General features: G+C 42.5%; 1 protein-coding gene across 1 annotated transcript in view; it reads left to right on the top strand.

The window, feature by feature from the left end:
• Positions 1-25,876, top strand: part of KIAA0319L (KIAA0319 like) — a 94,357-nt gene that overhangs the window by 55,635 nt on the left and 12,846 nt on the right. The window contains exons 4-16 of the mRNA XM_090269094.1: positions 1,900-2,146; positions 5,069-5,170; positions 8,398-8,495; positions 11,345-11,432; positions 12,424-12,516; positions 14,255-14,387; positions 17,283-17,511; positions 19,000-19,123; positions 19,765-19,897; positions 21,629-21,777; positions 23,527-23,678; positions 24,038-24,176; positions 25,585-25,744. Of these exons, the coding sequence (XP_090125220.1) occupies positions 1,900-2,146; positions 5,069-5,170; positions 8,398-8,495; positions 11,345-11,432; positions 12,424-12,516; positions 14,255-14,387; positions 17,283-17,511; positions 19,000-19,123; positions 19,765-19,897; positions 21,629-21,777; positions 23,527-23,678; positions 24,038-24,176; positions 25,585-25,744 (1,847 nt within the window). The remainder of the gene's footprint in view (positions 1-1,899; positions 2,147-5,068; positions 5,171-8,397; positions 8,496-11,344; positions 11,433-12,423; positions 12,517-14,254; positions 14,388-17,282; positions 17,512-18,999; positions 19,124-19,764; positions 19,898-21,628; positions 21,778-23,526; positions 23,679-24,037; positions 24,177-25,584; positions 25,745-25,876) is intronic.

The raw sequence follows: 25,876 nt of genomic DNA, 5'->3' as shown, positions 1-25,876 counted from the left end.
GTTATATACAGGAAACTAGAAAACATTTCTGAGAGAAAATAAAGAATTAAATAAATGGAGAGAGATACCATTGTAAAGGGTTGAATAGTGTACCTCCCAAAATTATGTGCACTTGGAATCTCAGTATATGACCTTATTTGGGAGTAGGTTCTTTGCAGGATCTTGAGGTGAATCATCCTGTATTTAGGGTGGGCCCTAAATCCGATGACTGGCTTCTTTATAAGAAAAAGGAGAGGGAGCCCTGGCCGGGTGTCTTAGCTTGTTGGAGCGTTGTTGGGTACACCAAAAGGTTGCAGGTTTGATTCCCAGTCAGGGCATATGCCAGGGTTGCAGGTTTGATCCTTGGTGGGGGTGAGTGTGGTAGGCAACTGATTGATGTTTCTCTCTCACATCGATGTTTGTCTCTCTCTCTCCCCCTTTCTCCATCTAAAATCAATAACACATCCTGAAGTGAGGATTATTTAAAAAAAAAAAAAAAAAAAGAGGGTGATTTGGACCCACAGAGACAAGAAAGAAGCCTGGGTGCAGATGGAGACAGAGCCTGGCATTATGTTGCCAGAGGCCAAGGAATGCTAAAAGTCTCTGGGAACTGGAAGAGGCACAGAGGGTTCTTACCAGAAACCTTCAGAGGAAATGTGGTCATGCCAATGCCTTGATTTTGTACTTCTGGCCTCTAGAACTGTGAGAAAATAAATTTCCATTGTTTTAAGTCAGGGGTCGCCAACCCCCAGGCCACGGACTGGTACGCAGGCTTGGCCTGGTTCCCCAGGCCACACAGCAGGAGGTGAGCAGCAGGTGAGGGGTGGAAGCTTCATCTGTGCTTAGAGCTGCTCCCCAGTGCTTGCATTACCGTCTGAGCTCTGCCTCCCGTCAGAGTGTGAACTCTGCTGTGAACTGTGCATGTGAGGGATCTAGCCTGCACGCTCCTTGCGAGAATCTAATGCCTGATGATCTGAGATGGGGCTGAGGCTGTGATGCTAGCACTGAGGAGCAGCTGCAAATATAGATTATTACCCCCAGATGGGACCGTCTAGTTGCAGGTAAACAAGCTCAGGGCTCCCACTGATTCTGCATTATGGGGAGTTGTATAATTATTTCATTAGATATTACAAGGTAATAATAATAGAAATAAAGTGCACAATAAATGTAATGCACTTGAATGACCCAGAAACCATCCCCCAACCCCTAGTCCATGGAAAATTGTCTTCTGTGAAACTGGTCCCTGGTACTAAAAAAATTGGGGACTGCTGTTTTAAGTCACAAAGTTTGTGGTAATTTGTTATGGCAGCCCTAAGAAACTAATACAGCTCTGTTCATGGATTGGGACTTAGAACGATCAAAAATGATTTTGAAAATGAACAACAAAATTGGAAGACTTAAGCTGTGTAATTTTAAGGTTTACCATAAAGCTAGTAATGAAAGCAGTGGTATTGGCATAAAGGTAGACTAAATCAATGAAAAAGAATAGAATCCAGAAATAGACTCAACAAATATGGTCAATTCATGTGCCAGACCAATTCAGTGGGGGAAGAAGAGTGTTTTCAATAAATGGTGTTGGAATAATTGGATAGTTATAAGGAAAAAATATGAACCTTGACACCTCATACCATGCATAGAAATTAGCTCAAAGTGGACATAGACCCAAATTTAAGAGCCAAATCTATAAAATTTGTAGAAGAAAACACAGTAGGACATTGTTTTGATCTTGAATGAATAAGTCACTAAAAGCATGACATATAAATCAACGTTTTAACACCAGTTTGGACAGTGAGGTTAGTTTCTTTAATATTTTTGACAGCTGTGTATTAAAAAAAAATGTGCAATTATTTCATGAGACATAACCTAAAAACCAGGCTGTATAACTTTTGCCTACTTAATTGAATTTTTGCATTTCTTTAGGTCCACAAGGCAATTACAATTTCCAACCCCCTAACCACAGATCTGGCTGGGGACATTACTGTTTGGTCAAAGAATGTATCAGTCGAACCTGAGACGTCAGAGGATCTGGGTACTACGCCTAGCACTCAGCAAGTAAAAAGCCTTGGGAAAATCCAGATTGCTACCCCTCCGCCAGTGACTCCCTCCTACACCTATGCCACTCCCACGCCCCACACTTCTTTCCAGAGCACGTCATCACCATATCCAGGTGAGGCCCTTTGCTTGTGCCCATGGAGGTAGGATGGGGGAGTCGAACCTTTCATCAAAATGTTCCGTTTAGTGGAAAGAAAGGAGGGAGGAATGTCTTTTAATTCTGTAGGTAAGAGAAAAAATAATACTGTAAGTGTCCCTGTAATCATAGGATTTGAGGCTCTTCATCCTTTTTTCAACAGGCCCCAAACTATGGGAATTTATGAGGTTCATTTTCCAAGAGCCAGATTCCACTGTGCCTGGGACTAAAAGGCACATATTCAATTAAGTAATGTTCAAGGAATCAAGCAAACAGAGGCCACTGGGAAGAAAGAGTTGGATCTGTGCACCTATTGGCCTTCTGAATGGCTGAATTGTAGGTCAGATATTTATCTCTCTGATTTTCACAGCGTTTTTATTTTTTAAAGCTATCCATAAGAAGGAGATTTATACATATAATATTGCCTTAACAAGTCTGTGCTTCATGAGTGCTCTTCTAAGGTATTAGGAGGAAATGGTTAATCAAGGAAACTAAGTTGATCTTCAACTCCTGAAAAAGTCAACAGGGTTAAGCAAAGCCAGTGAAAATGACTTTTTTGCCAAATTTTAATTTCCAGGTGTCATTTTTTTTGGTGTAATATAACATGAAACTTTAGGGTTTCAATCTTGTGGCGCTAAAATAACTTTTCGTGCAGACAAAATGCCTATAATTTTTGTTGTGATTGAGAAAGTGTTTGACTGTACTGCATTTTTGTCCATTGTACTTTCTCTCTGACTATAGAGGTTTCTTCCTTCCTTCCTTCCTTCCTTCCTTCCTTCCTTCCTTCCTTCCTTCCTTCCTTCCTTCCTTCCTTTCTTTCTTTCTTTCTTTTTCTTTCTTTCTTTCTTTCTTTCTTTCTTTCTTTCTTTCTTTCTTTCTTTCTTTCTTTCTTTCTTTCTTTCTTTCTTTCTTTCTTTCTTTCTCTTTCTTCTTTCTCTCTCTCTTTCTTTCTTTTTTCTTGTTTTTTTTTTTTAAGTCGCTTAAGAGAATTTTTATTCCACCTCCTGGGGTGTCTAAATGGTGACGCTTTCATAATGGATGGTTTTATTTCTCCCCAAGTGCATGCAGTGTTCTTAAGCAAACAGATGAATCTCAAATTTCTTCTTTATCTAGGAAGCTTTCTCACCTCCAGGCTTGAAATGTAGGTGGACTAGCCAGTTGTTTGCTTTAAGTTCTCGAATTCCAAGGTCTCATACCAAATGAACAATTATTGTCAGATTTATATAATCAGTGTTTCTTAACAACCTGCAGACATTTTTGGTTGTTATAGCTATGGAGGAAGGGTGCTACTGACATCTATTGGATAGAGACCAGGAATCCTGCTGAACATCTTAAGAGGACACAACACAGTTTCCTCACAGCAAAGAATTATCTGGTCCAAAGCACCAAGGTTGAAAAACCCTAACATGTATGAAATAGCTCTTGAGTAGTATAAAGACAATATATTGCTATTAGCTGATGTGGTATTCTACTTGAACTACTTTAGCAAGTAGTTCAAGAAGTAGGTCAGGCCCTGACCAGCATGGCTTAGTTGGTTGAGCATCATCCTGCAAAGCAAAAGGGTGCTGGTTTGATTCCTGGTCAGGACACATGCCTGGGCTGTGGCCCGGTTCCTGGTTGGGATGCATGCAAAAGACATTTGTTTGATGTTTCTCTCACATTGCTGTTTCTCCCCCTCTCTTGCCCTCTTTCTAAAAATAAATAAATGAATAAATAATTTTTTAAAAAGTAGACCAGTTTAAATTGAAATGGTCTGGAAAGACTTCTTGGCAAGAAGAGTGGCTTTAAGCTAAAAGCAAAGCACTCTAATTAGGATAAAGAAAGCTCATATCCCAATTGAAGGAAATAGCTTTAGCAAAGTCCCCAAGAGTAGACTTCAATGGGAACACAAGGGGGAATATAACTAAAGACAGAATTGGATAGGAAGGGTGAAATGGTGTGATCAGATTATGGTGGTTCTCTAATAGCAGGTTGTGAGTTTGACCTTGAGTAGGGGAGTCTTGAGTAAGAGAGTAACATGGTGGGTGGGTATTTTAGAAAAACTAATGATGACGGGTGTTTTAGGAAGACAGAATGGATTAGAGTGGGAGAGCTAACAGAGGGAAGAACAATGAAGATTCTTGGAATGATCTACGTCTATGGTTGTAGCAATTGAAATGGAAAGAAAGGATGACCTTGTGATCAACCCTTGCCTTTTCTTCTAGGAACTTCATATATATATATATATTAAAAAAAAGATTTTAGAGGAATAGAGGCAGGTGGGTGGGAGGTGGGGGAGACAGACAGACATACATTGACTTTTGTTGCACTTAATTACACGTTAATTGGTTGATTCTTGTCTGTGCCCTGACTCGGGACTGAACCTGCAACCTTGGTGTATCAGGATGATGCACCAACCAACTGCTGCCTGAGCAGGGCCTTCATATATGCATTTTATTTAGAAAGTTATTTATCAACATGAAGATGATTCTTGAAACAGAGTTGAATTCTGTTTATTGAGCTCTATATAAAGAGAGCTTAAAGATCAACCATAGTGAAAATACAGTGCAGAAAAACTTAGAAAGAAAGAAAAGTAGAATAATATGGTGTCATGATAACCAAAAGTTTTAAGATGGTGGCAGTCAGCAGTGTTAGATGCCACAGAGGTGAAGGATGAGGGTTGAGAAACAGCTGTTAGATTTGCTAAGAAGCAGTTTGTTAATGACCTAAAAAGATCCTTTTCAGTGGAAAGGGGGGGGGGGGCAGAATCAAATTTCAGGTGATCAGAGTGGATGATTAATGAGGAAATGAAGGCAGTCACTGAATATTGTTTATAAAATAAATTTGGCCACAAAAGGAAGGAGATAAATGAGATAGTTTGGATCTAATTTCTTATCGCTTGTGTATTTTCTTTGTTTGCAGTTAAAAAGCAACTGGTGGTATCTGCTGGAGAGAGTGTCCAGATTACCCTGCCCAAGAATGAAGTTCAGTTAAATGCATATGTTCTCCAAGAACCACTTGAAGGTAAAACATCCTGTACATTTGGATAATGTTTTGATTTATAATGATATCTACTACCTTAACTCATTTACTCAATTCCAACAATACTGTGAGAATAGGATATAGCATACAAATGCACAAATATTTATGTGATACAAGAGGTAATATAATGTTTGAGATCATAGGCTTTAATGTCAAGCCTGGGTTCAAAGCCATCATTCAGTCATTAGCTGAATGATGTTAAGAAAGTTATGTAACTTCTCTACGTTTCTATTTCTTTCTCAGTAAAATCAGAATGATTCCTACATAACTATGTTAATTTAAGGGCAAAATGAAATAGTATATATAAGGCACCCACTTCAGTGCCTAGCATATAGCTGATGCTCATTAAATGTAGGTTGTATTTTACCCACTTAAAAGATGAAGAAACTGAGACTCAGGTTTACCTCTTTATCTTGACCAAACAACTAGTAAATAACAGATACAAAATTTGTAGAGAAGTTATTCAAGATTATTGCTACTATAAATTTGTTACTAAAAAAAAAGGACAGGCCCAATGTAATATATAAAACTCAAATTGGCAAACTATAAATTAAGGGATGATTAATTTATTATATAAGAAAACTTTGTAATGTGAGCATCTCTTTCACCTTTCAAGTATGCGTTAATATGCCAAAATTTGACTTATAAACACATACATGTTCTCTTAAGACTATCTGTGACATGTAGTGAAGCATAATTTGATGGAAAATGATTGCATCGGGTCTATATTACTGTCATTTGTAATGTTAGTCAAGTAGAATGTCATACTCAATTTAGGAAGAGGTACTCCCATTTTATTTTTTAAAAAATTTTATATATTAATTTTTAGAGAGAGGGGAAGGGAGAAAGAGAGGGAGAGAAACACTAATGTGTGAGAGAAACATTGATCAGTTGCCTCTCGCATGCCCCCACCCAGGCACATGCCCTGACTGGGAATCAAACCGGCAATATCTTTCTTTGGGGAGCAATGCGCAACCTACTGAGCCACCCTAGGCAGTGCAGAGGTACCTCCATTTTAGGTATACATATTAATGCATACTTGAGAGATGAAAGAGAATCATATTGCAGAAGTTTTCTTCAATAATAAATTAATCATCCCATAATTTATATAGTTTGTAAATTTGAGTTTTATATAGGTATACACATTTCCAATATAATATTGATACTTTCTGGGCCTGATATCAAGTAGTGTATTTATGCAAAAAGTACTTTTCCAGAACCTGAATGCTCTTTCTGTTCTACATTTGTGCCCTCAAATTGTGTTTTCCTTGTCAGTTTATTCCACCTTCCTATAGAGAAGCTTTTTCCTGGTAGGTAAGGAGAATGGATTTCATGGTCTTTGGAGATGGAGGTGAGGGAAGAACAGCGTTGAGCCGCCATCGCTTCCCCTCTTTGGTGAAGGATGTGCTGGGCTCTACTGTAGTGTTTTCCTTTCTAACCCCCGTTCGCATATACATTTTTGTGAGTTCATATCGCCCTGGAGATCGGTGTTCCCAAACACAGTTCAGAAACAGATTCTTTTCAACTCTCCACTCTCCAGGTTCTTCAGCCTTTAATAGATACATGAGGTGGGTGTTTTCAAAACTTTCAAAGGTTGAGGACACTGAGGCAGGACCAGCTCTGCCTGCTTTTCATCCCCCTCATCTCCTCTGCAGCCCCTGAAGCACCCCTCAGGATCCCTCAGGGTTTGGAGGCACAGTTCGAAAACCACTGCCCTAAATCATTAAAACCAGCGTTCTGTCTAACCGGCCTATACTCAAGTCATTCCTACCCTTGGGTAAATTTCTGGCTATAAGACATAATTTATCCCCTGAGCTCTCTGTCCTCGGAATATTGTTCTTTTTGGAAATTTGTGTTGTTAGCCTTGGATATTATAAAATTGTCAGTTCCCAAGCTAGTGTGGATCTGTCTTCTGTGTGAAAAAAATATCCAACTACAGTTGGAAGAAGTGTCATCTCTCAGCACCAGCCCTCCTTGGGCTGCTGCTTTCCTGCCCCTTACCTCATCTGACTCATGTGCGGACATGGGTGGGAGCCGGCCGGAAGAAAACGGGCAGTCTGGAGAGGATGGAGGGATACCGGATCTTGCATCTCAGGCTTATAAGAGAAAATCTGGTTTTAAGATGAAGGCTATCTTGGAATTAGGTTCTATGTGTTAACTTTAACTTTGTTGAACTTGTGAAATAAGAAAAAGATGATCATTCTCTGCTAAGCATTTGAGGTTTCTTACACTTGCTTTTATTTTTTACTTAAACTAAACCTTCCTACCAATCCCCACTCTTCCCTAGCCATACATGCATTTTTTGCTCCCCAAAATTTAAGACCCATTTTACTGGGGGGATTCCATTTAGATAAAGGCATTCTATCCTTGCCTTACCCAGTCATATAGTCTGAGCTACCAGTGAGGACCATTTAATGCTTCATTTGATCTTAATTAATTTCAGTGGGGCCTGTTTTAAGTGGGCCATCCCCACCACCTTCTGCACTGTGTTATTTAGCTCAGCAGGGATGAAGTAGCTCTTTTAACTCACCAGGGTGTGATGACCTCAGTGAGACCAGCATTGTTGGCACTCTGTAAAAAGTTATTTTTGAACCATGTTATTTAGAAGTTATTGCTGTTCTTTGTTGCAAAAGAAGTTTTGCAAGAAAATGGCCCCTGTGCCCAATGAGTTCATCTATAGTGGTTGGTAGCGAGGGCGTGCATTTTCATTGGGATGCCACACCATGAGAAACCTGGTATTTTGAGGGAGGATTGGCCCAGAATCAGGGTTTGGGGCAGGTTTGAGCATTGCTGGGAAAAAGTGGAAGAAGCCCTGACTGTAACTAAGTCAGCAGACTCTACCTTTTCTTTCAACACAATGTCTGGTTCCCTGTAGGTTTTGGGGTGAAATCTTAAGAACTAAGGCTTTGTCAAGATTTAGATGCGATTTCGCCCTGACCAGCATGTTCAGTTGGTTGGCTGTTGTCTCACAAAGCAAAAGGTTGCTGGTTTGATTCCTTGTCAGGGCACATACCTGGGTTGCAGTTGGACAAGAGGCAACCAATGGATGCTTCTTTCTCATATTGATGTTTCTCTTACTCTTTCTCCCTCCCTTCCCCTCTCTCTTAAAAAAAAAGGTTTAGATGAGATTTGTTATTGGCAGGCTGTGTGGCTGCCCTCTTTGTGTGTGGGTGTGTGTTTTGATGATTTTTATAACTGCCATTCTATAGGAGAAACCTACATCTATGACTGGCAGCTGATTACTCATCCTAAAGACTACAGTGGAGAAATGGAAGGGAAATATTCCAAGATCCTCAAACTATCCAAGGTGAATTTGCCTCCTATCATTTGCCAGGGCTGGGGTAGAGGTGTTGATCATTTTTTAAAAATTTATAATATAGAATTATCTGTCCACACTTAAATTGGGAGCAATCTTTTGGAAGTGAATCCTTCAAAAGTCTTGACTGGCTGACATCCAGTATTTGTTAGTGTATGATTCTCAGATTTTCATTTATGATGAGAAGACTGTATAAACATGGTGGTGATAGCTGCAAGTATACACTAAACAGCTTTGAAGGGTAACATAAGGATTTTAGAATTTGGGAGATAAGCTAGGTTATTTGTGGCCACATGACTGTATAAATTGGCTCAGTCTTTTTTTGAGACTCAGTGTAGTTATTAAGAGCCATAAAAATTTACATTTTCTTTGGTCAAGCAGTTAACTTCCTTCCTTCCTTCTTTCCTTCCTCCCTTCCTTCCTGCCTAATAATTGTTGATTGTACACTAGTTATATGGCAGGCATTGGGGATTTACCTGTGAGTTAATCATAATCTTAGCTTTCAAAGACAGTTGAGTCTAGTGGGTGATATTGACCAGAAACAGGTAATTAGAACATGGGATGCACTAGGTCAGCACAGGGGTTATTGAAACCCCGGGAAGTTAGAGTAGATTCCTTAGAATTTGCCTAGATGGGTTGTGAATGGTTGCTAACTTGCGGGGTAAAGGGCAGAGTGATAATACTGGAATCAGGGGAGGTGATATGTCCCCCGGGCCAAATATCAGAGAGAAAACGTGGGCAAAGGGGACTATGTGGGTCAGCCTGACAGACCCTCTGGTATCAGAAGAGCAATGGCACAAGTACGTTGGAGAAGGTGCAGAGGCCAGATTGCACGGAGCATTTGTAAGGACTTTGAATCCAATCTGGAGGGAATATGGAGCCTTTGAAAGGTTTTAAGCAGGAGAAAGACATGTTCAGATTTTCCGTTTAGTAAGATCACCCTGACTGCGGAGTGGAAGAGATTAAGACTCAGACTAGGGAGACCAATGAGGAATCTGTTGACAAAAGTAGGTATGAGATAATAATAACCTGAGTAAATAAAAGCTAAATAAATAAAATAAAACTTAAAAACCACCTATTGAGCTCCTACCATATGCTAGAAACTGTGCTAATTGTTTTATGCAATTATTTTATTTAATCTTCATAACAACCCCAAGATGTAAATATTAATATATGTTTTACAAACGACAAAACTAAAAATTGGAAAAATGAAGTGGTTTAGCCAAAGTTCACAAAGCTATTAAGTGGTAGATTGGAACTGGAATTTTCTGTCTCTAAAGCCTCTCCTATCCCCCGCCCTTGCTTTTAACAACTATGCTGTGATAAAGGGTTAAAAACCATTGTGATGGTAGTGTGAATGGAGAGAACTGATTGGATTAGAGAAATGTTATAGAGGTTGACTTGATGTTAAGACTTGGTGATCAGTTAATTGGCTGAAGGTGTTGAAGAGAAGCCTAGGATAATTCTAGACTTTGGTTTAGGCGCCTGGGTGGACGTTGGTGTGAATGTGGTGGTAGCCATTGAAATGAGGAGCACAGAAAGGGCAACTGGTTTGGGGGAGGTTTGCAGATAATTAATTCATATTTGGACGGAGTGAGTTGGAGGTACCCATGAACATTTGAGTGCAGGAGTCCAGTAAGGGGGAAGGGGGTGGAGATCAGGTTACATACAGGTCTGGGCTAAAGAGATAAATTTGCACACCAACCTTGAACAGATGACAGTTGAAGCTATGGTCATAGATGAGATCATCCAGAGAGAGTGTGTAGAATGAAGAAGTAAATGGGTTGTGATTGAAATCCTGGGGAGCACTGTTGTTAAAGGGAAGAGGAAACTGAAGAAAATAGGAGGGGCAGGGACGTGAAAGCCAAGGAAGGGGAGAGCATTACGGGAAGAAGGAAGTGGTCAAAACCACTACATGCAGTCAACTAGCATTTTCCCGAAGAAGATAGTTCAGAAGCCCAAAGGTGTCATCATAATATTAGTTATAATAGCAAAAATTTGGAAACAATTCAAGTACCCAGCAATGTGGAATGCTTATGAGAATTATGGCACATTTAGTCATATACTATTCTGCAACCATTAAAATAACTATTAAAAAGACTGTTACAATGGGAAAAGTGTTCATGCTAAATGAATGGAAGAAAGAATAATAAAAAGTTTAATACATACTTTGATTTCAGCTAGACCCCAAATACCATTTCCATACAAACTCCTTGAAGGCAGGGATCTTACCTTACTTATCTCCAAACCCCAGGCCGAGGACAGTGGCTGGTGCACAGTTGGTTCTTAGTAATGTTAGTTGAATGGATCAGCTGTTTAAAATGATTTTTTTTGTGCGGTTAATGATTGGGAGGAAATAAGAGAAATATGATTAATTGATGTGTTAGGACAGTGGGATTTTAGGTGATTATTTTTTCTTTTCTATTATGTTTATACAGCTAGTGAAAGTCAGGAGGGAAAAATAGTCAGATATTTGGGAGCTATTTGGTATTTTTACAAATTGTTTTTCTTTGCAGAGATGATTGTTTTAATTTCATAACTGTGAAGCAGGATGCCTGGGCCCTTAATGTTCTTCTTAAATGAAAATGGGAGTACAGAGATATTGAAATCCCTTCTGTTGTTCTGGAGTCAGCTAGTAATAAGGTTCACATTAAAAGCTATGATTTTTTAGTTTATAATTCCTCGTTTCATCTCTTCGGCTAGTTTACTTGCTCCATTTTGAAATAGTGCAAGAAGAGGAGAGTGCCAAGAATCAGCTTGGGAAAGTTCACACAGGTGTGATTTTGTATATAATTGCTGCTCTTTGTGGTTGACTGTGAGATCTTCTGTTCTTTCTGCAGCTCACTCCAGGCCTGTATGAATTCAAAGTGAGTGTAAGTGGTCAGAATTCCCAAGGGGAAGGCTTTGTGAACGTGACTGTAAAACCAGGTATGTTCTCAGCCCTCTGCAGGGTTCCCAGGGAGGTGGAGATCAGACCTTCAGGGTTTTTAATTCCCTTTCTTTATTTGTAATACATTTATTGGGCAATTCCTAATCCAATGTAGCAAAAGGTTAGGGTGGCAAAGTATACTCGTATACTTTGGTTCTAGTTGGAACACTTTGCCGGGCAGGGAACCATTAGTTACTTGACCCACCGTGCAGTGTGACCCGAGCAATAGCCTATCCACCTGAGAACCACTTCTCCAAGTGGATCATGCTGAGAGAGGACCATCTGTTGTAATTGAGAGACACAAGAAAGCCATAAGCCTAGGAGAAGCATGTAAGAGAACCAGCCAAGTGGCTGCCCTTTCTGATCTCTTTCTAGAAATGTGGGCCTTTTTGCAGACTTTCTCACTGAAACCCTGCCAGTTTTCTCTCACCTTGGACACCAAATTCCATCAGTCTTTTAAAGGAGATGGCAGTGCAATAGGAGCTATCTTGTTTTGCATTTTCATAGATTCTTAGGGGAAGTTGGCAAGTGGCACATACATTGGCACAGATTCTTAATACTGTTTTCTGACACAACCAGCTCATGGGTGGTTGAGAAATTACCTGTTATCTTTTCAGCACAGTCTTGTGGCAAGGGATAGTTTGCTTGCCAAGGCCTTTATTGCACAAAGCTTATTCATTGTCTGCCTCCGGTCAGCTTGCCTGAAAGCAGTCACTTGCTGCTTTAGTACTTTCCATGAATTACATAGCCCATGAGCATTGGAAGAATGCACAGGGCATAGTCTTAGGAATAGTCAGGTTTGGAAGAGGCTTTAACACTACCAGGTGTCTTGTGTTAGAATGCCAACCCGGTCTTGTGCCTTTTGGATCTGGTGATGCTTCAGCCACCAGTTATGTAATGGAAACATTTATAATCCAACCAGATATGGCCTGCTCCTCCTATAATTTACAAAGTCCCTCTTTTAATTTCTTCCCGATCGTTTTCTTGCAGAACCCCGTAAGAATCGGCCCCCCATTGCCGTTGTGTCACCACAGTTCCAGGAGATCTCTCTGCCGACCACCTCTACAGTCATCGATGGCAGCCGTGAGTACTTCCCCAGCGTGACGTCGGCGAGGAGCACTCGCCAGCTGCTCTGGCAGCAGGGTTGGCCGGCTACGTCTGCACTCTGTCTGGGCTTCCTGACCATGTTATGGGAAGGCCAGCCATGGGAAGCAACTGATTAGGAAGCAAAAACCAGACAGGCTCTATTTAAGACTCTCAATGTGGTTTGTTTGAAGTAATATTTCTATTTTGAGATAGTAAGAAAGTGGGATTATGTATGTATTTAGCATTATTTTAGTTGAAATTTGCTGGTTTTCAAATTTTCTTAGATGGACTTGCCATCCTCAGGTTTGGAAACAGCTCTTTCCTATCATGGCAAGATAAGCCACTGAGACTCTTAACTGAGGAGCTCTCCACCCAGCCTAGCAAGAACCTTGTCAGTGTTCTCCTGGAGAGATTCACAGAATGTGCTCCACACCACTGCCTGGGCTCACCCACATTTTCCCTTCAGAGGACATGAGAGGATTTCTCGGTCTTTGCCACTGATCCTGGCTGCACGTGTGCAGGAGGTTTCAGGCTGATCATCTCACCAGTACTTGCTTGTTGCTTTAGAAACCCATTAAGGCCCTGTTACCCTGACTGTCTTAGCAGCAATGGTGGTTTTTGGCAGAGGTAGTCCCTGCTTTAGCAGAGGAATCTCTAGTGGTGTTAAACATTTCATGTAGAGAGTTCTGACAAGACCAGGAGGCTAGAAGAATAGCAGGCCAAGAGAGAAGAGACGGATCAGGACGAAGCACTTGTGAGAGCGGTAGAAAGGTTCATACAGTACCATTTTATTTTATATTTTTGAATAGGTCAAAGTTAAATAATATATAAAGGTATACAACAAAAATAATCACTACCATCCCTGTCTTCCAACTTTCCAGTTTTGATCCAGACAATCAATGGTATATTTTATATATCTTTCCAGAGATATCTTATGCATATATAAGAAGAGGCATACCAGTTTTTATGATAAAATGTTATACATACTTATATACAATGCCTGTTTATATATGTTGGAGAATTTTTCTGAATCAATATATGAAATACTTCATTTTTTTTTCTTTTAATGATTACCTCGCCTTCCATTTTATGGATGTATAATTTCATTATTTGAGTATATACTTGTTTTCAATCTATCTCTACTGATCATCATTTAGATTATTTTTGGTCTCTCACTATTATAATGTTACCATGAATAATCTTGTAAGCATGACATTTAACACGTGCAAGGGTATCTGTAGGATAAATTCCTAAAAGAGGAATTTAAAGGTCAAGGGTAAATTTTGCCAAATTGCTCTTGGTTGAGGTATCGATTTATGCTTCCACCATGACTTGTGAAAGGGCCTCTTTCTCCACACCTTTACCCATTTAATGTGTTAATGAAACTTTGGTCATTACCAATCTGACAGGTTTAACGTGGTATCTGAAGTACATGCACTTTTTAAAAATGAGACTGAGTATCTTTTCATGAATTTAAGAGTGTTTGATTTTCCCTTTAGCATTTTAACCAGAGGTTGCCTATGTTGGAGCCCTTGGAAAACTATGCAGTGGAATATTCATAGAGAGGCAGAATGACCCGATATTCCTAGGAAAGAAACACTCTGGAGAGAGAGTCTGTAATTTCATGAAGTTTTCCTAGCCTCAAATCTCTAGGCAGTTGCCCTGGTTTATGTAGACTGGGTAAGTGCTGAGACCAGCGCTCTCATGTTGTAACCGATGTTTCTTTATGGTCAAGAAAGCACTGATGATGATAAAATCGTCAAGTACCATTGGGAAGAACTTAAGGGACCTCTGAGAGAAGAGAAGATTTCTGAAGATACGCCCATATTAAAACTAAGTAAGCTCGTCCCTGGAAACTACACTTTCAGGTAAATTAGGATCCTTCAAATTTACCATTGGCCCTCTTTTGCCCCTTGTGGGTTTTACATTCTTATAGGAGTAACAGACACCAAGTTCATTGTAGAGTTAGTTGAAAATGAAGCCTGTGGTTCCACTGGTTCTCTGAGCCCTGTGGTGATTGTGGTCACAACATTAATAGCTTTTGGGGGCAAAAGCCCTTGCATAAAAGATTAGGATCCACTCCAGTAAGTCTTTTTCAAAGCCTTACCTGGCAGAGCCCAAACTTATTTTTAGGATTTCTGTTTTTAAGTGAAAGGGTTCATCTTTTTTTGCCTTTTCTCAGGAAAAATCTAGACGGAACCTACAACCATCTTATCTCTTCCCTTTGGGAAATGCTTCTTAAACTCATGATATCTCAAAATCTTTACTTTTGACAAGTAGTTTATTTGAACATGAGTTGTAGGATCTTTCTCTACTAGGACTTTTTGGAGAATCTGGTCCTTTTGGGAACTAGTGTCAACATTCTAGAGTACGATTAATAAGTGTGAGGCTGAGTGTAGAGTCATTCTTACATCTGCATAATTCCGTATATGTTACAAAGCACTTGTATCATACAAACACCACGTGTACATGACACTGTCCTCACTTTGTAGCCGAGAAAAATGACACTCGGTGTATTTCCTAATTACTCTGAGGTTACACAGAACTGAAATGCAGATTTCCCAAACCCCGTGTCAGGGCTCATTCTACTCTGTTCCCTCACGTGGCCTGTATGGGTTATGTGATGCTTCCTTGAACGTTCTTCTCAATCTGTTGGAGTCCCGCCTATTCTTAGAACCTGCAGATTTCTCTGAGGCTCTCTGATCCCTCCAGAGATGTTGTACTCAGTGTTCTTATGTGGCACCTGCCAAGGTGCCACAGCTTATTCATGAGTGACTGTCTCTTTCGCTGGATCTGAGATTAATCAATTTTAGACACTACCAGAGACACCGCAATGAATGTCCTAGCACAACACCTACCATATAAATAAATATGCAAGTTCTGACTTACCAGAACTGTCCCTGACTCAAGACTCAGGAGAATGAAAGGTAGTTGCCATTCACTAAGGCTGGAGTCTTCTCATTGGCTTAACATGGAAATGTGAATTCATTTTTACCCTAGATTTCTAAATAAAAATTTTAACATTTATGGAATTTAGCCTGGGCTAGGTTGCTCTTTTTAAAAATAGTAACAATAATAACTGTTGTTTCTTGAACATTTACTATGTGTTTATTACTGTTCTGAGCTCTTTGTGTGCAGTAGCCCATTTAATCCTTGTAACAGGTATTATAATTACTCTTATTTTATAGATTAGGAAATTTAGGCACCAAGAGGTTAAGTAACTTGTCCAAGGTCACACAGGCAGCCTGAACTTTTAACTGTAATGTTAGCCTGCAGCAGTTCGGTTGGATATAGGATATTAGGAAGTGATTCCTTTTCTCTAAGCCTCAGTCTATGAAATGACGGGTTTGGGTTTGTTAGCATTAAGATTCAATCGGATTCCACTTACCTTTTCCTCTCCCCTGCTTTTACATGGCAGCCTCCTCTTTCCCCAGCCCCGTGGCCATCTGCTGTTCGGTTCCAAGATTCTTGCACGAAAGCCAGGGACTGAGGTGAAAGTCAGTAATGCAGAGCTGCCGTTTTGCCACCTGTCTGTAACTTGCTTTTATTCTAAAATAGGAGACAAGTAGTATATATTTAAAAACAAAAACAAACAACTGTGAAAACAACAGGCAAACTAGAAAAAGGAAAACTGTGGATTTTTCTCCTTCTGATGTTTGTTGCTTTGCCCATCTGTGTGTCTGATGTTTCTGTGCCCTTTTTCTCAGGGCTGTAATACCAACAGCCCTTTCAGACCGCAGGAAAAACCCCACAGATGTCTGGCTCTGTCTGTGGCTGGTGGTGAGATTTAAACAAACGACATGTCTTTTCTATGCTTTTCCTCTTTCTGTCAGCAAATGGAAGGAGCCCAAACCTCCTTGCTTGCTTATGCTCACATCTTGAGGTGGCAAGAGCAGCTTTAGGCTGTTCAGCTGGAAGGCATCATTTAGGTAAAAGCCTGTTTTTATAAATGAACGTTTTTTTCCTCTTTCCAATCCTATTTCACACTGGCACAAACTGTGGGACTGTTGCGTAGGAGAATTCATTTCCATCTTGGGCTCGTGTCTTACCACAGCCAGCCCTCCTAGCCCATCCCAGGGGCTGCCTGCCCAGGATGTCCATTCTTGACATGTACACCTCTGACGCAGGATGATGGGAGGAGAGCCTGCTGCTGTCAGAGCTTTAGTTAGCGTAGTGTCTTTGAACCCCACAGGAATAGGGGCCATGACTGTCCCTTCTGAAGACTTGGTTTCTGGGCTTGGGAGTCAGAGATCTGGGCTTGCCTTCTGGCTCCCGAGGGGCCCCGGGCAGGTTACTTAGCCTCTCTAAGCCACCTGTAAAGTGAGAGGGTCAGATCAGACCACGCCTGCACAGGTCCCAGCACACAGACACGTGCAGGCAGCACAGCAAAATGGCTCTGGGGACATGTTGCCTGGATTCAGATCCGACACCTCTGCTTTCAAGTGCGGGCAGGTTAATTGACCTCTCTCTGCCTCAGTCTCCTCATATGTGTAAGGAGTAAAATGGGGATAGGACTTCACAGAGCCATTGTGGGGATTTATTGAGTTCCAAATCACTTGGAACAGTGCCTGACACACAGTAAGCCCTCAGTCAGTGTTAACTTCTAGTATTACTCGGCCTTTCCCAAAGGAATGGTAGGAATCGGTTTCCAGCTGGTAATGCTGCCCCCGTTGTATTTCTTAGCCTTGATTTTCAGTCCTCTCATGTTTATTCCTCTGTACCAAAGCCCACCCCTGACTGCACACCGCTCTTTGCCCTGACAGCTTGACAGTGGTGGACTCCGATGGAGCTACCAACACCACCACAGCCAGCCTGACAGTGAACAAAGCTGTGGATTATCCCCCTGTGGCCAACGCAGGCCCCAACCAAGTGATCACCCTGCCCCAAAACTCCATCACCCTCTTCGGCAACCAGAGCACCGATGATCATGGCATCACCAGCTATGAGTGGTCACTCAGCCCCAGCAGCAAAGGGAAGGTGGTGGAGATGCAGGTAGGAGGGAGGAGTTTCTTTTCTTGCCCGGGGGAGTTAGAGTTGCTGGACTGGATCACCCATCCAAGGCTTATTTTTGCTGTATTTTAATTACTAAAGTCAGATTTGTGCATAGAATATATGAATTTTTTAAAAAATCCAGAAGGCTTAAGGAGCCTTAAATTAATATACTAGCAGAAACTTTATCTTAAATGTTTAGTATCAGAGGAAAAGACCAGGTGAGAAATGGTAGCTGTTCTAGGACGATTCCAGAGAATCAGACTATTTAGAAGCTACATGGTGCGGATCTTACAAACTGGAGTAGACCGCCTGACTAGGTGGTGAGTATCTTCTCTCTGGAGATATTTAAGCAGAAACGAGGTCTGTCACCACACGGGTAACAAAAGTGGATAAAGAAAACTAGATGAGCTGTGGGGAGCCAGAGAACTCCAGCCCAGACCAAAGGGTCAGCTGCTCCTCAGGCGCAGCTGGTTGGTGCCAGATGGAAGTATGGCCCCCGTACTGTTAGCATGTACAACTTCTCCGGAAAATACAGAAATTGAGGTCTTTATGTGAAATTTTACAACTCTTGAGACATACAGGCCAAACAAAATATCTACAAGCTGGACTCAGAGCAGAGGCTGCCAGTTTTTGTCCACTGTTCTCAAATTCCTGCACTGGAAGTTTGTTCTAAGTTATGTATAATGTTCCTTCTGACACTCAAGAGTCTATTGTTTCTAGATCTGAGGCAGGACTTACAGCTCCCATTTCACCTGGATTTAGTCTAAGCAGTATGTTGGGTTTCTCTGCTGTCGCAGAATCTGTACAGACCTGTAAGAGAACAGCATGGCGTTACGTAGCATCCTGAGTTCCCGCCGTGTTTTATGGAGGCAGCTTCGTTAGGGTCAGTGTGTGGCCTTCATAGGAAGAATAGTGTTTTTAAAATTGTGTTATTATATATTCATGGTCTTCTTTCTGCCTTGGGTCGTAGGGACTGATCTTGGTTAACTTTGTGTATTCTCCTGCACTCCTGTCCCTCGTGAGAGCTCCTGATTTTATTTGAAACTGCTGCTGTGTCAGGGATGGTTGTTCCCTGTAAGAGGGAAACTTTTTTCTTTTTAAGGTTTTATTTATTTGTTTTTAGAGAGCGGGGAAGGGAGGGAGAAAGAGGGGGAAAGAAACATCAATGTGTGGTTGCCTCTCATGCACCCCCAAATGGGGACCTGGCTACAACCCAGGCATGTGCCTTGACTGGGAATTGAACTGGTGATCCTTTGGCTCTCAGGCCAGCACTCAGTCCACTGAGCCACACCAGCCAGGGCTAATAGGGAAACTTTTAACAAGATGTTTCACAGCATCTGATCCAGCATTCACTAATTTTGCTGAACTTAGCCCAGTACCAGCTACGTTTAGAAGACTGGGTAGATCTCTTAGACCTGAGCAGGACTTACTGTTTGATATTGTGATTTTGGGATGCTGTTTTTTCACTGTCTGTATTTTTAAATCCAGGGTGTGAGAACACCAATCCTGCAGCTCTCTGCCATGCAAGAAGGAGACTACACTTACCAACTGACAGTGACTGACACAATAGGACAGCAAGCCACCGCTCAAGTGACTGTTATTGTGCAGCCTGGTAAGTTCCAACCTTGAGGTGCAGGCTCTTCAGCTGGCTGGTCCTTTTAACCTTGGGGAAGAAGAGAGTTTGGGCTCTGAGCTGATTGAGGGTCTAAGTGGGAGGCACCAATCCACAGAGCCAGTGGCAGCTTCTCTTGCCCTAGCAACTTCTGTTGTTCATTCCCTAGTGCTTTTTCTTCATAGCTAGAGAGAAAGAGTACTTCACAGCCTCCGCTTACACCGTTGCCCTCGGCTAGTGACAGTGCTGTCGAGGACGGGTAGCAGATAGTCTCTGCCATCCCCAGGCCTGTCATGTGTTCTTTGAGGACCAGCTTCAAGCCTCCTTCCTCAAGAAAGCCCTCTCTTACCACTCAGACACTTCCATTTGCACTCCTATAGCATAATATTTCACACGTACCATGGCATTATAACTTCTTTAAGTTCTGCTGCCATGTTTTTTTCAGAATTGTTATGTTTTAGTCTTACATTGTTCATTGTAAGCTCCCTGACCATACCAGTACATATCTGTCCCACAGTATCTGACAGTTCTGTGGGCGGAGAGGCAGGGTCCTCATGGCTTCCAGAATACATGTCCCCATTGGATCCTTTCCTTTCCCAGCTGCACTGCCTGCTTTTGACCTCCAAGTCTCTGTCTTCTAGAAAACAACAAGCCTCCACAGGCAGATGCAGGCCCAGACAAAGAGCTGACCCTTCCTGTGGATAGCACAACCCTGGATGGTAGCAAAAGCTCAGACGATCAGAAAATTATCTCATATCTCTGGGAAAAAACACAGTGAGTATTTACACAAACCCTTGTTTACGCAAAGGCTCCAGACCTTTGAAGAGCATGGTTTTACTTATTTTTTTAAAGTTTACTTGTTCTTTTTGGCTTATTCAAGGTGTGGGGAAGGGAGTGACTGAGAAAGAAACTTTGCAATGCCAAACTTCAACTCTAAGAAAATAATACAAAATAATTTTTGTAAGACGAAAAAAAATGCTTACCATCAGCTAGTCCCCAGGTAGTACTTTGTGATCCTGGTGCTTTTACAGGTATAATCCATCTGATGAAATGCATAGTTTAATTACACTTGAGAGACAGGATGGAAGGGGTAATGGAGTAGAAAAATACTGTTGCTCAAAATTAACTGGGAAGGCTGGCAGGGGGGATGGGGCAGAGCAGCTATTAAGGAGAATTGAAAATTCATCTATAAAATGAAAGCATTGCTCTGTTACTGTTCCCTTGAACAAGACTGCATTTACCAACTATGTTAGCCAGAGGCAAAGGCAGTAACCAAAATAATTCCAATTAAACTAGAATTATCTAATCAAACCATTCCTGGCTCTCACAGTTCCTTTTGGCTCCTTTAAACCATAACAACTGAAATTCAGATTATATGTGGGACCCCAGAAGCAGTGACAGAATTCCAAGGAAGAGTTAAAAGTTAAAAAGGAGTTAAATTTCTGTTTCCAAAGGTAGCAACCACAGGACAGACTAGCTGTTTTCTTTTTGGTCTCAGCCATTAGAGGATGGTGGGAGAGGGTTGTTTATTGGACTGTAGAAGCCACTTGACTTATGATTGGTGAATTGGATTCTAGAAATTATTTTTCTCGGCCCTGTTTCTATCTTTTTGAGAACCTAATCTTCCTCAGCCCAGGGTGTTGTTTTAGTTATAACTATTGAAGATACTAGTGATGAACCTTTTGGTTGAATAATATTAGTGTTTACAGCAGAAATAATGCTTAGCAAACTTCTTGGAGAATCTGTTTCAGGAGGGGCTACTAGGGTCAGAGGTCATAAATTTAAACAGTGAAACGAAATAAAAGCAGCAGGTCTGCAGATGCCTCTGGGCTTCCTGTAGTTTTAGGGCAAGCTCTGGGGCGTTTTGACTCTTGAGCAGAAGGGCTCTCTGGTGTGTGCAGTGTTGTGCTGGATGTCGGCACAGAGCAGGTGTCCTGCCCAGGTCCTCTGTGGCCCCTACCCAGTGGCTGGAGGGAGCTTTGCTTACAGAGCCGCTAAGAAGAGGATGGTTTGCCCTGAGAACTCCTCTGCAGCTTTGGCCCATTTCCTCCTCTTGACTTTTCAGCAAGAGTGAGTTTGGCATGTGATTAAGGAATGCATTTTGCTTTTTTGCTGGCAAGAGCTGAACCAACTACTGGGCCAGAAATACTTTTCAGAAACATCACTTGGAAGTCATTCTTTTGATCAGAGACCTCCTCAGAGCACTTTCTTCCCTTTACAAACTGGAACAGCAAAGAGTTGGAATGCTCTGGATGCTCATATAAAGGATAAGGCTAGATGTATTTGAAAGCTGGTGAATGGAATTTTCTGGTCAGCAGGTGGCCTGTATTTTGGGGCCAAATGACACCCTGTCCAAATGGAATACTTTAAAACTTGTCCTTTCAAGGGTTGGGAGACAATAGTTCATGTCTTCACAGAGGCAATAATTGTCTGCACCTGCTGAGTCAGGCAGGGCCAGGAGAGCAGCAGATGCAACTCTACCCTCTGGTTTCTCTCTCTGTCCAGGGGACCTGACGGGGTGCAGCTTGAGAACGCTAACAGCAGTGTTGCCACCGTGACCGGGCTGCAGGTGGGAACCTACGTGTTCACCTTGACTGTCAAAGATGAGAGGAACCTGCAAAGCCAGAGCTCTGTGAATGTCATTGTCAAAGAAGGTACCTCCCTGCCTCGGGTTGGTGCAGCCGCCTCTGGGCCAGATAACCAAGGAATTCATCATCTCTTGTTTGGCTGCAGAAATGGATCAGAGATAGGGTGTGGGGAAGAAAGTTGGGAAAGGGCAGCTGTTATTTGCTTTTCGAAAACAACCTTAATTGAGTGACTGTAAGGTGAATTTTAACTTCTTGTGTTCCCCTTCCTTCCTTCCTCCTTTTCTTCCTTCCAGTGACAAGGGAAAGGATTAAGGTTTTTTCTTTCTTTTTTAAAAATATATTTTATTGATTATGCTATTACAGTTGTCCCAATTTTCCCCCCTCTGCCCCCCTCCACCCAGTACCCCCCTTCCCTCGAGCAATCCCCCACTTAGTTCATGTCCATGGGTCGTGTATATAACTTTGGCTTCTCTCTTTCCTATACTATTCTTAACTTCTCCCTGTCTATCTTGTACCAACCAATTATGCTTCTTAATCCCTGCACCTTTTCCCCATTCTCCCTCTTCCGCCTCCCAGCTGCTAACCCTCCAAATGATTCCGATACCTATGATTCTGTTCCTGTTCTTCTTGTTTGCTTAGTTTGCTTTTTTAGATTTAGTTGTTGATAGTTCAAAACTATGAACCTTAAAATGGCAACAAATTCACAACTATCCACAACTGAATCTAAGAATTAAGGCTTTTTCCTTTGCATTTTTATTTTGCCTCTGTGCTGCTAAGACCTGGGGTTTCTGTGATTTTCCCACTAGCTGCAGTGACACCTGCTGTCAGACCTTAGAATGACTGTCCTGCACTGGAGCTTTCTGTGCTCATCCTAGGAACCTGCCTGCTGAAGCCACCGGAGCCAAGAGTAGATAGGCCTTGTTCGGGTTTGCAGGCACAATGATCAGCGATGGCCTCGGCAGAGGGCTATAAGCTGATAGTAGGAAAAAACATCAGCAATGCAGGCGACCTCCATTTGTAGTCTCCTGAGCTCAGCAAACACTGTGGAGAGTACACACCTGAGTAAACAGAGCTGCAGGTGCGGCCCTGGTTAAGAGTGATCTCTCCTTTTTCTCTATTAAAATACTAAGGAAGGAATCAAAAAAGATGTTCAGAGAATAACATTTTAATCCATATTTTTATTTTTTAAAGATTTTATTTGTTTTGGGTTTTTTTTTTTTTTTTGGTTGGTTTTTTTTTTTTTTGAGAGTGGGGGGAGGGAGAGAGAGAGGGAGAGAAACATCAGTCAGCTGCCTCTTGCATGCCCCCAACCAAGGACCTGGCCTGCAACCCAGGCATGTGTCCTGGCCAGGAATCGAGCTGGTGACCTTTTGGTTTGCAGGACGACATCCAAACCACTGAGTCGCACCAGCCAGGGCTTAACCCATATTTTAAATAGAATTTGTGGTGTCAGCTGGATGAAACCTAAATCCCAAGGCTTTAAATCAGTTGTGGGCCTTTGTTCCCAATGATCATGTACCTCCAAAGCACAGAAATGGATTCCTCCTGGGGAGGATGCTATGAGGACACAGGAGGAAACTGTGCTTGTCCCCTTCTTTGTATGGTTTCAGGAGGACGTTTCTGGGTGGGACTGGAGCCTCAGAACTTGTGGCAATGCTGGCTTTAAATCTACACTGTTAGTTGCTGGCATGGAAAAGTGTTTGAACCAGTTCTCCATTTAAGATGTATTTGATGTTTAACTTCCCCATAAATATCATGAAGAAGCATCTATTTTTTCCCCAGAATATATTATTTCAATGATTTCTCTTTGGTTAGAAATGAACAAACCACCTGTAGCCAAGATAAGTGGGAATGTGGTGATAACCTTGCCCACGAACACAGCAGAGCTGGATGGCTCCAAGTCCTCGGATGACAAGGGAATAGTCAGCTACCTCTGGACTCGAGATGAGGGGAGCCCAGCAGCAGGGGTGAGTGTGCCAGGAGCTGGAGAGCGGCACGGGGCCAAGGTGGTGAGGTGGGGAGAGGAGGCTGAGCCAAATATGCTAGTATGTTTTAACCAGGTGGTTTCTTCTATCAGACCTGGATTGCTCTCTGAAATCCAGGGAGGTTAGTGACTTACCGAGGGTCTCTCTGCAAGCCTGTGTGGTACGGGGTGTCTTTCGGCTCCCTGATACTAGCAGCCATGGCTGCAGTGCTGTGACAGGGCAGAAGCTGCCCGGAGTTGAAGAGTCCAGCTCCGAGGGGCATAGTTGCGATGGAAGCAGCAGCTGAGTCCACAGGAGTGTGGTTTTGTTCTGCGACATAGCCATGTTCTTCAACCCCACAGGTGGTATTAAATCACTCTGACCACCAACCTGTCCTCTTTCTCTCCAACCTGGTCGAGGGAACCTACACATTTCATCTGAAAGTGACTGATGCGAAGGGTGAGAGTAACGCAGACCAGACTACAGTGGAGGTGAGACCTGGTGAGTTTGTGGGACGATGAGCCTGAGTGGAATTGCTGGGTCAGCCAGGCAGGACCTCGATCCTTGGAGCCCTCCTCCCCAGCACGGACAGAGCCAGGTGGCATACCCAGCTGTAAAAAAAAAAACCCCTAGAAACCTCAAGCTGAAAAATCCTTAGAGTCTGTTCCAGCATTGCCCCTCCTACCCACACAGGAGTATGGGCCTCCCTTGCTCATCGCAGATGGAGAAACAAACTCAGGGCAGGGCTTGCTCAGCGTCACACAGCACTTGGGTCAGAGCCTGGCCTTTGTGCCCCTACCTGCACTTTCCGTGCTGCACGGGGCTGATGAGAAAGGGCTCAGGGCGCTCTGGGAAGCTGAGCACAGGAATAACTTGAGTCACGATGTCTCATCAGCACCCAGATGCAGAAAACAATTTATTTTTGTAAGTTGAGCCTCAGGCTTTTTCTGACAACCGAGGGAAGGTAAAGTAACTGGTGTCCTTTACATTTGCAGACTTGCTTTGAGGATTATTTGGTTTTAGAAAGGAAGTGAGTGTGGGGTGGGGGAGAGCTTTACAAATTCCTGAGCATCTGATGAGGAGGCATTAACTTTATTATCTGGGCTGAGCTCCTGTGTGATGTCTTAGATGGGAAGGGTCTTGGCAGGTCTTCCAGTCCTTGTCGCATCTCCCTGAGTTTAAAATTGGATCACAGATAGTCCACTAATTATGTAAATTATACATCAGAACAGGCAAATGGTGCATGGAAGGATGTGAATAAGGTATTCTGAATAATCATTGAACTTCCAAGGGCAGAACAGTCTTTAGGATGCAATCAAAAGTAAAGCACAATGACTTCCCTGCTCTAGAGCTGTAAAAACACCGTGTAGCTGTGATGCGGCTCTAAGGAAGTCCTTGCTTCGTGGCTGCCTGGATCTCCTTTCTATTACTGGTGTCAGACCTACAGGGCAGATACATTCACATTATTGATAAGATGATTGAGATGGGCATTTTCCCTCCCGTGTTGTAGACAGCACAGCAAGTCACTGAAAATCAGATGTGGATCAGGAAAGGTGGTTAGATAATGGCTGTCAGGCCTGGAGAGTCCAGCAAAGCCTTTTGGGGAGAGGCTTTTAGAACAAATGTCTCTCTTTCCCACTCCGTTCACTAAACCCTGTTGCCTCCCTAACTCCCAGCACGTGCTTGGTAATTCTCAGGGTGACGTAGGGACCAGGAGTCCTTTCAAAGCTCTCCAGGCCAACCCCAGATGCATTACTAAGAATTCATTATTGTCCTTTTCCATTTGAAGGTCAGTTGCATTTCTGAATGCCTTCATTACTTTCTCTCCTGCGCCCAAGTGCACACACAGTGGCAGGTGTGAGTTAACTCTTCTACTTCTAACGCCATGGCTGACCCACTTGCTTTCCAGATCCCAGGAAAAACCACCTGGTGGAGATCATCTTGGATGTCAACGTTAGTCAGCTCACTGAGAGGCTGAAGGGGATGTTCATCCGCCAGATTGGGGTCCTCCTGGGTGTGCTGGATTCCGACATCATTGTGCAAAGCATTCAGCCGTACACGGAGCAGAGGTAGCTGGGCAGTGAACGGGGCGTGGGGAGGAAAGGAAAGCCCAGGGGCCCCCTGGGCTTCGTGACTGGGCCGAGGAAGTAGTGTGGGGGCTAGAGAAGGGCGGGCTCTCTGACCAGGGGCCCCTCGTGGTG

Source organism: Furipterus horrens, unplaced genomic scaffold (assembly GCF_987537825.1).
Source record: "Furipterus horrens unplaced genomic scaffold, mFurHor1.1.pri manual_scaffold_3, whole genome shotgun sequence".
NCBI lineage: Eukaryota > Metazoa > Chordata > Mammalia > Chiroptera > Furipteridae > Furipterus > Furipterus horrens.
Note: the sequence above shows the minus strand (reverse complement) of the source record. Positions and strands in the feature narration are given on the sequence as shown.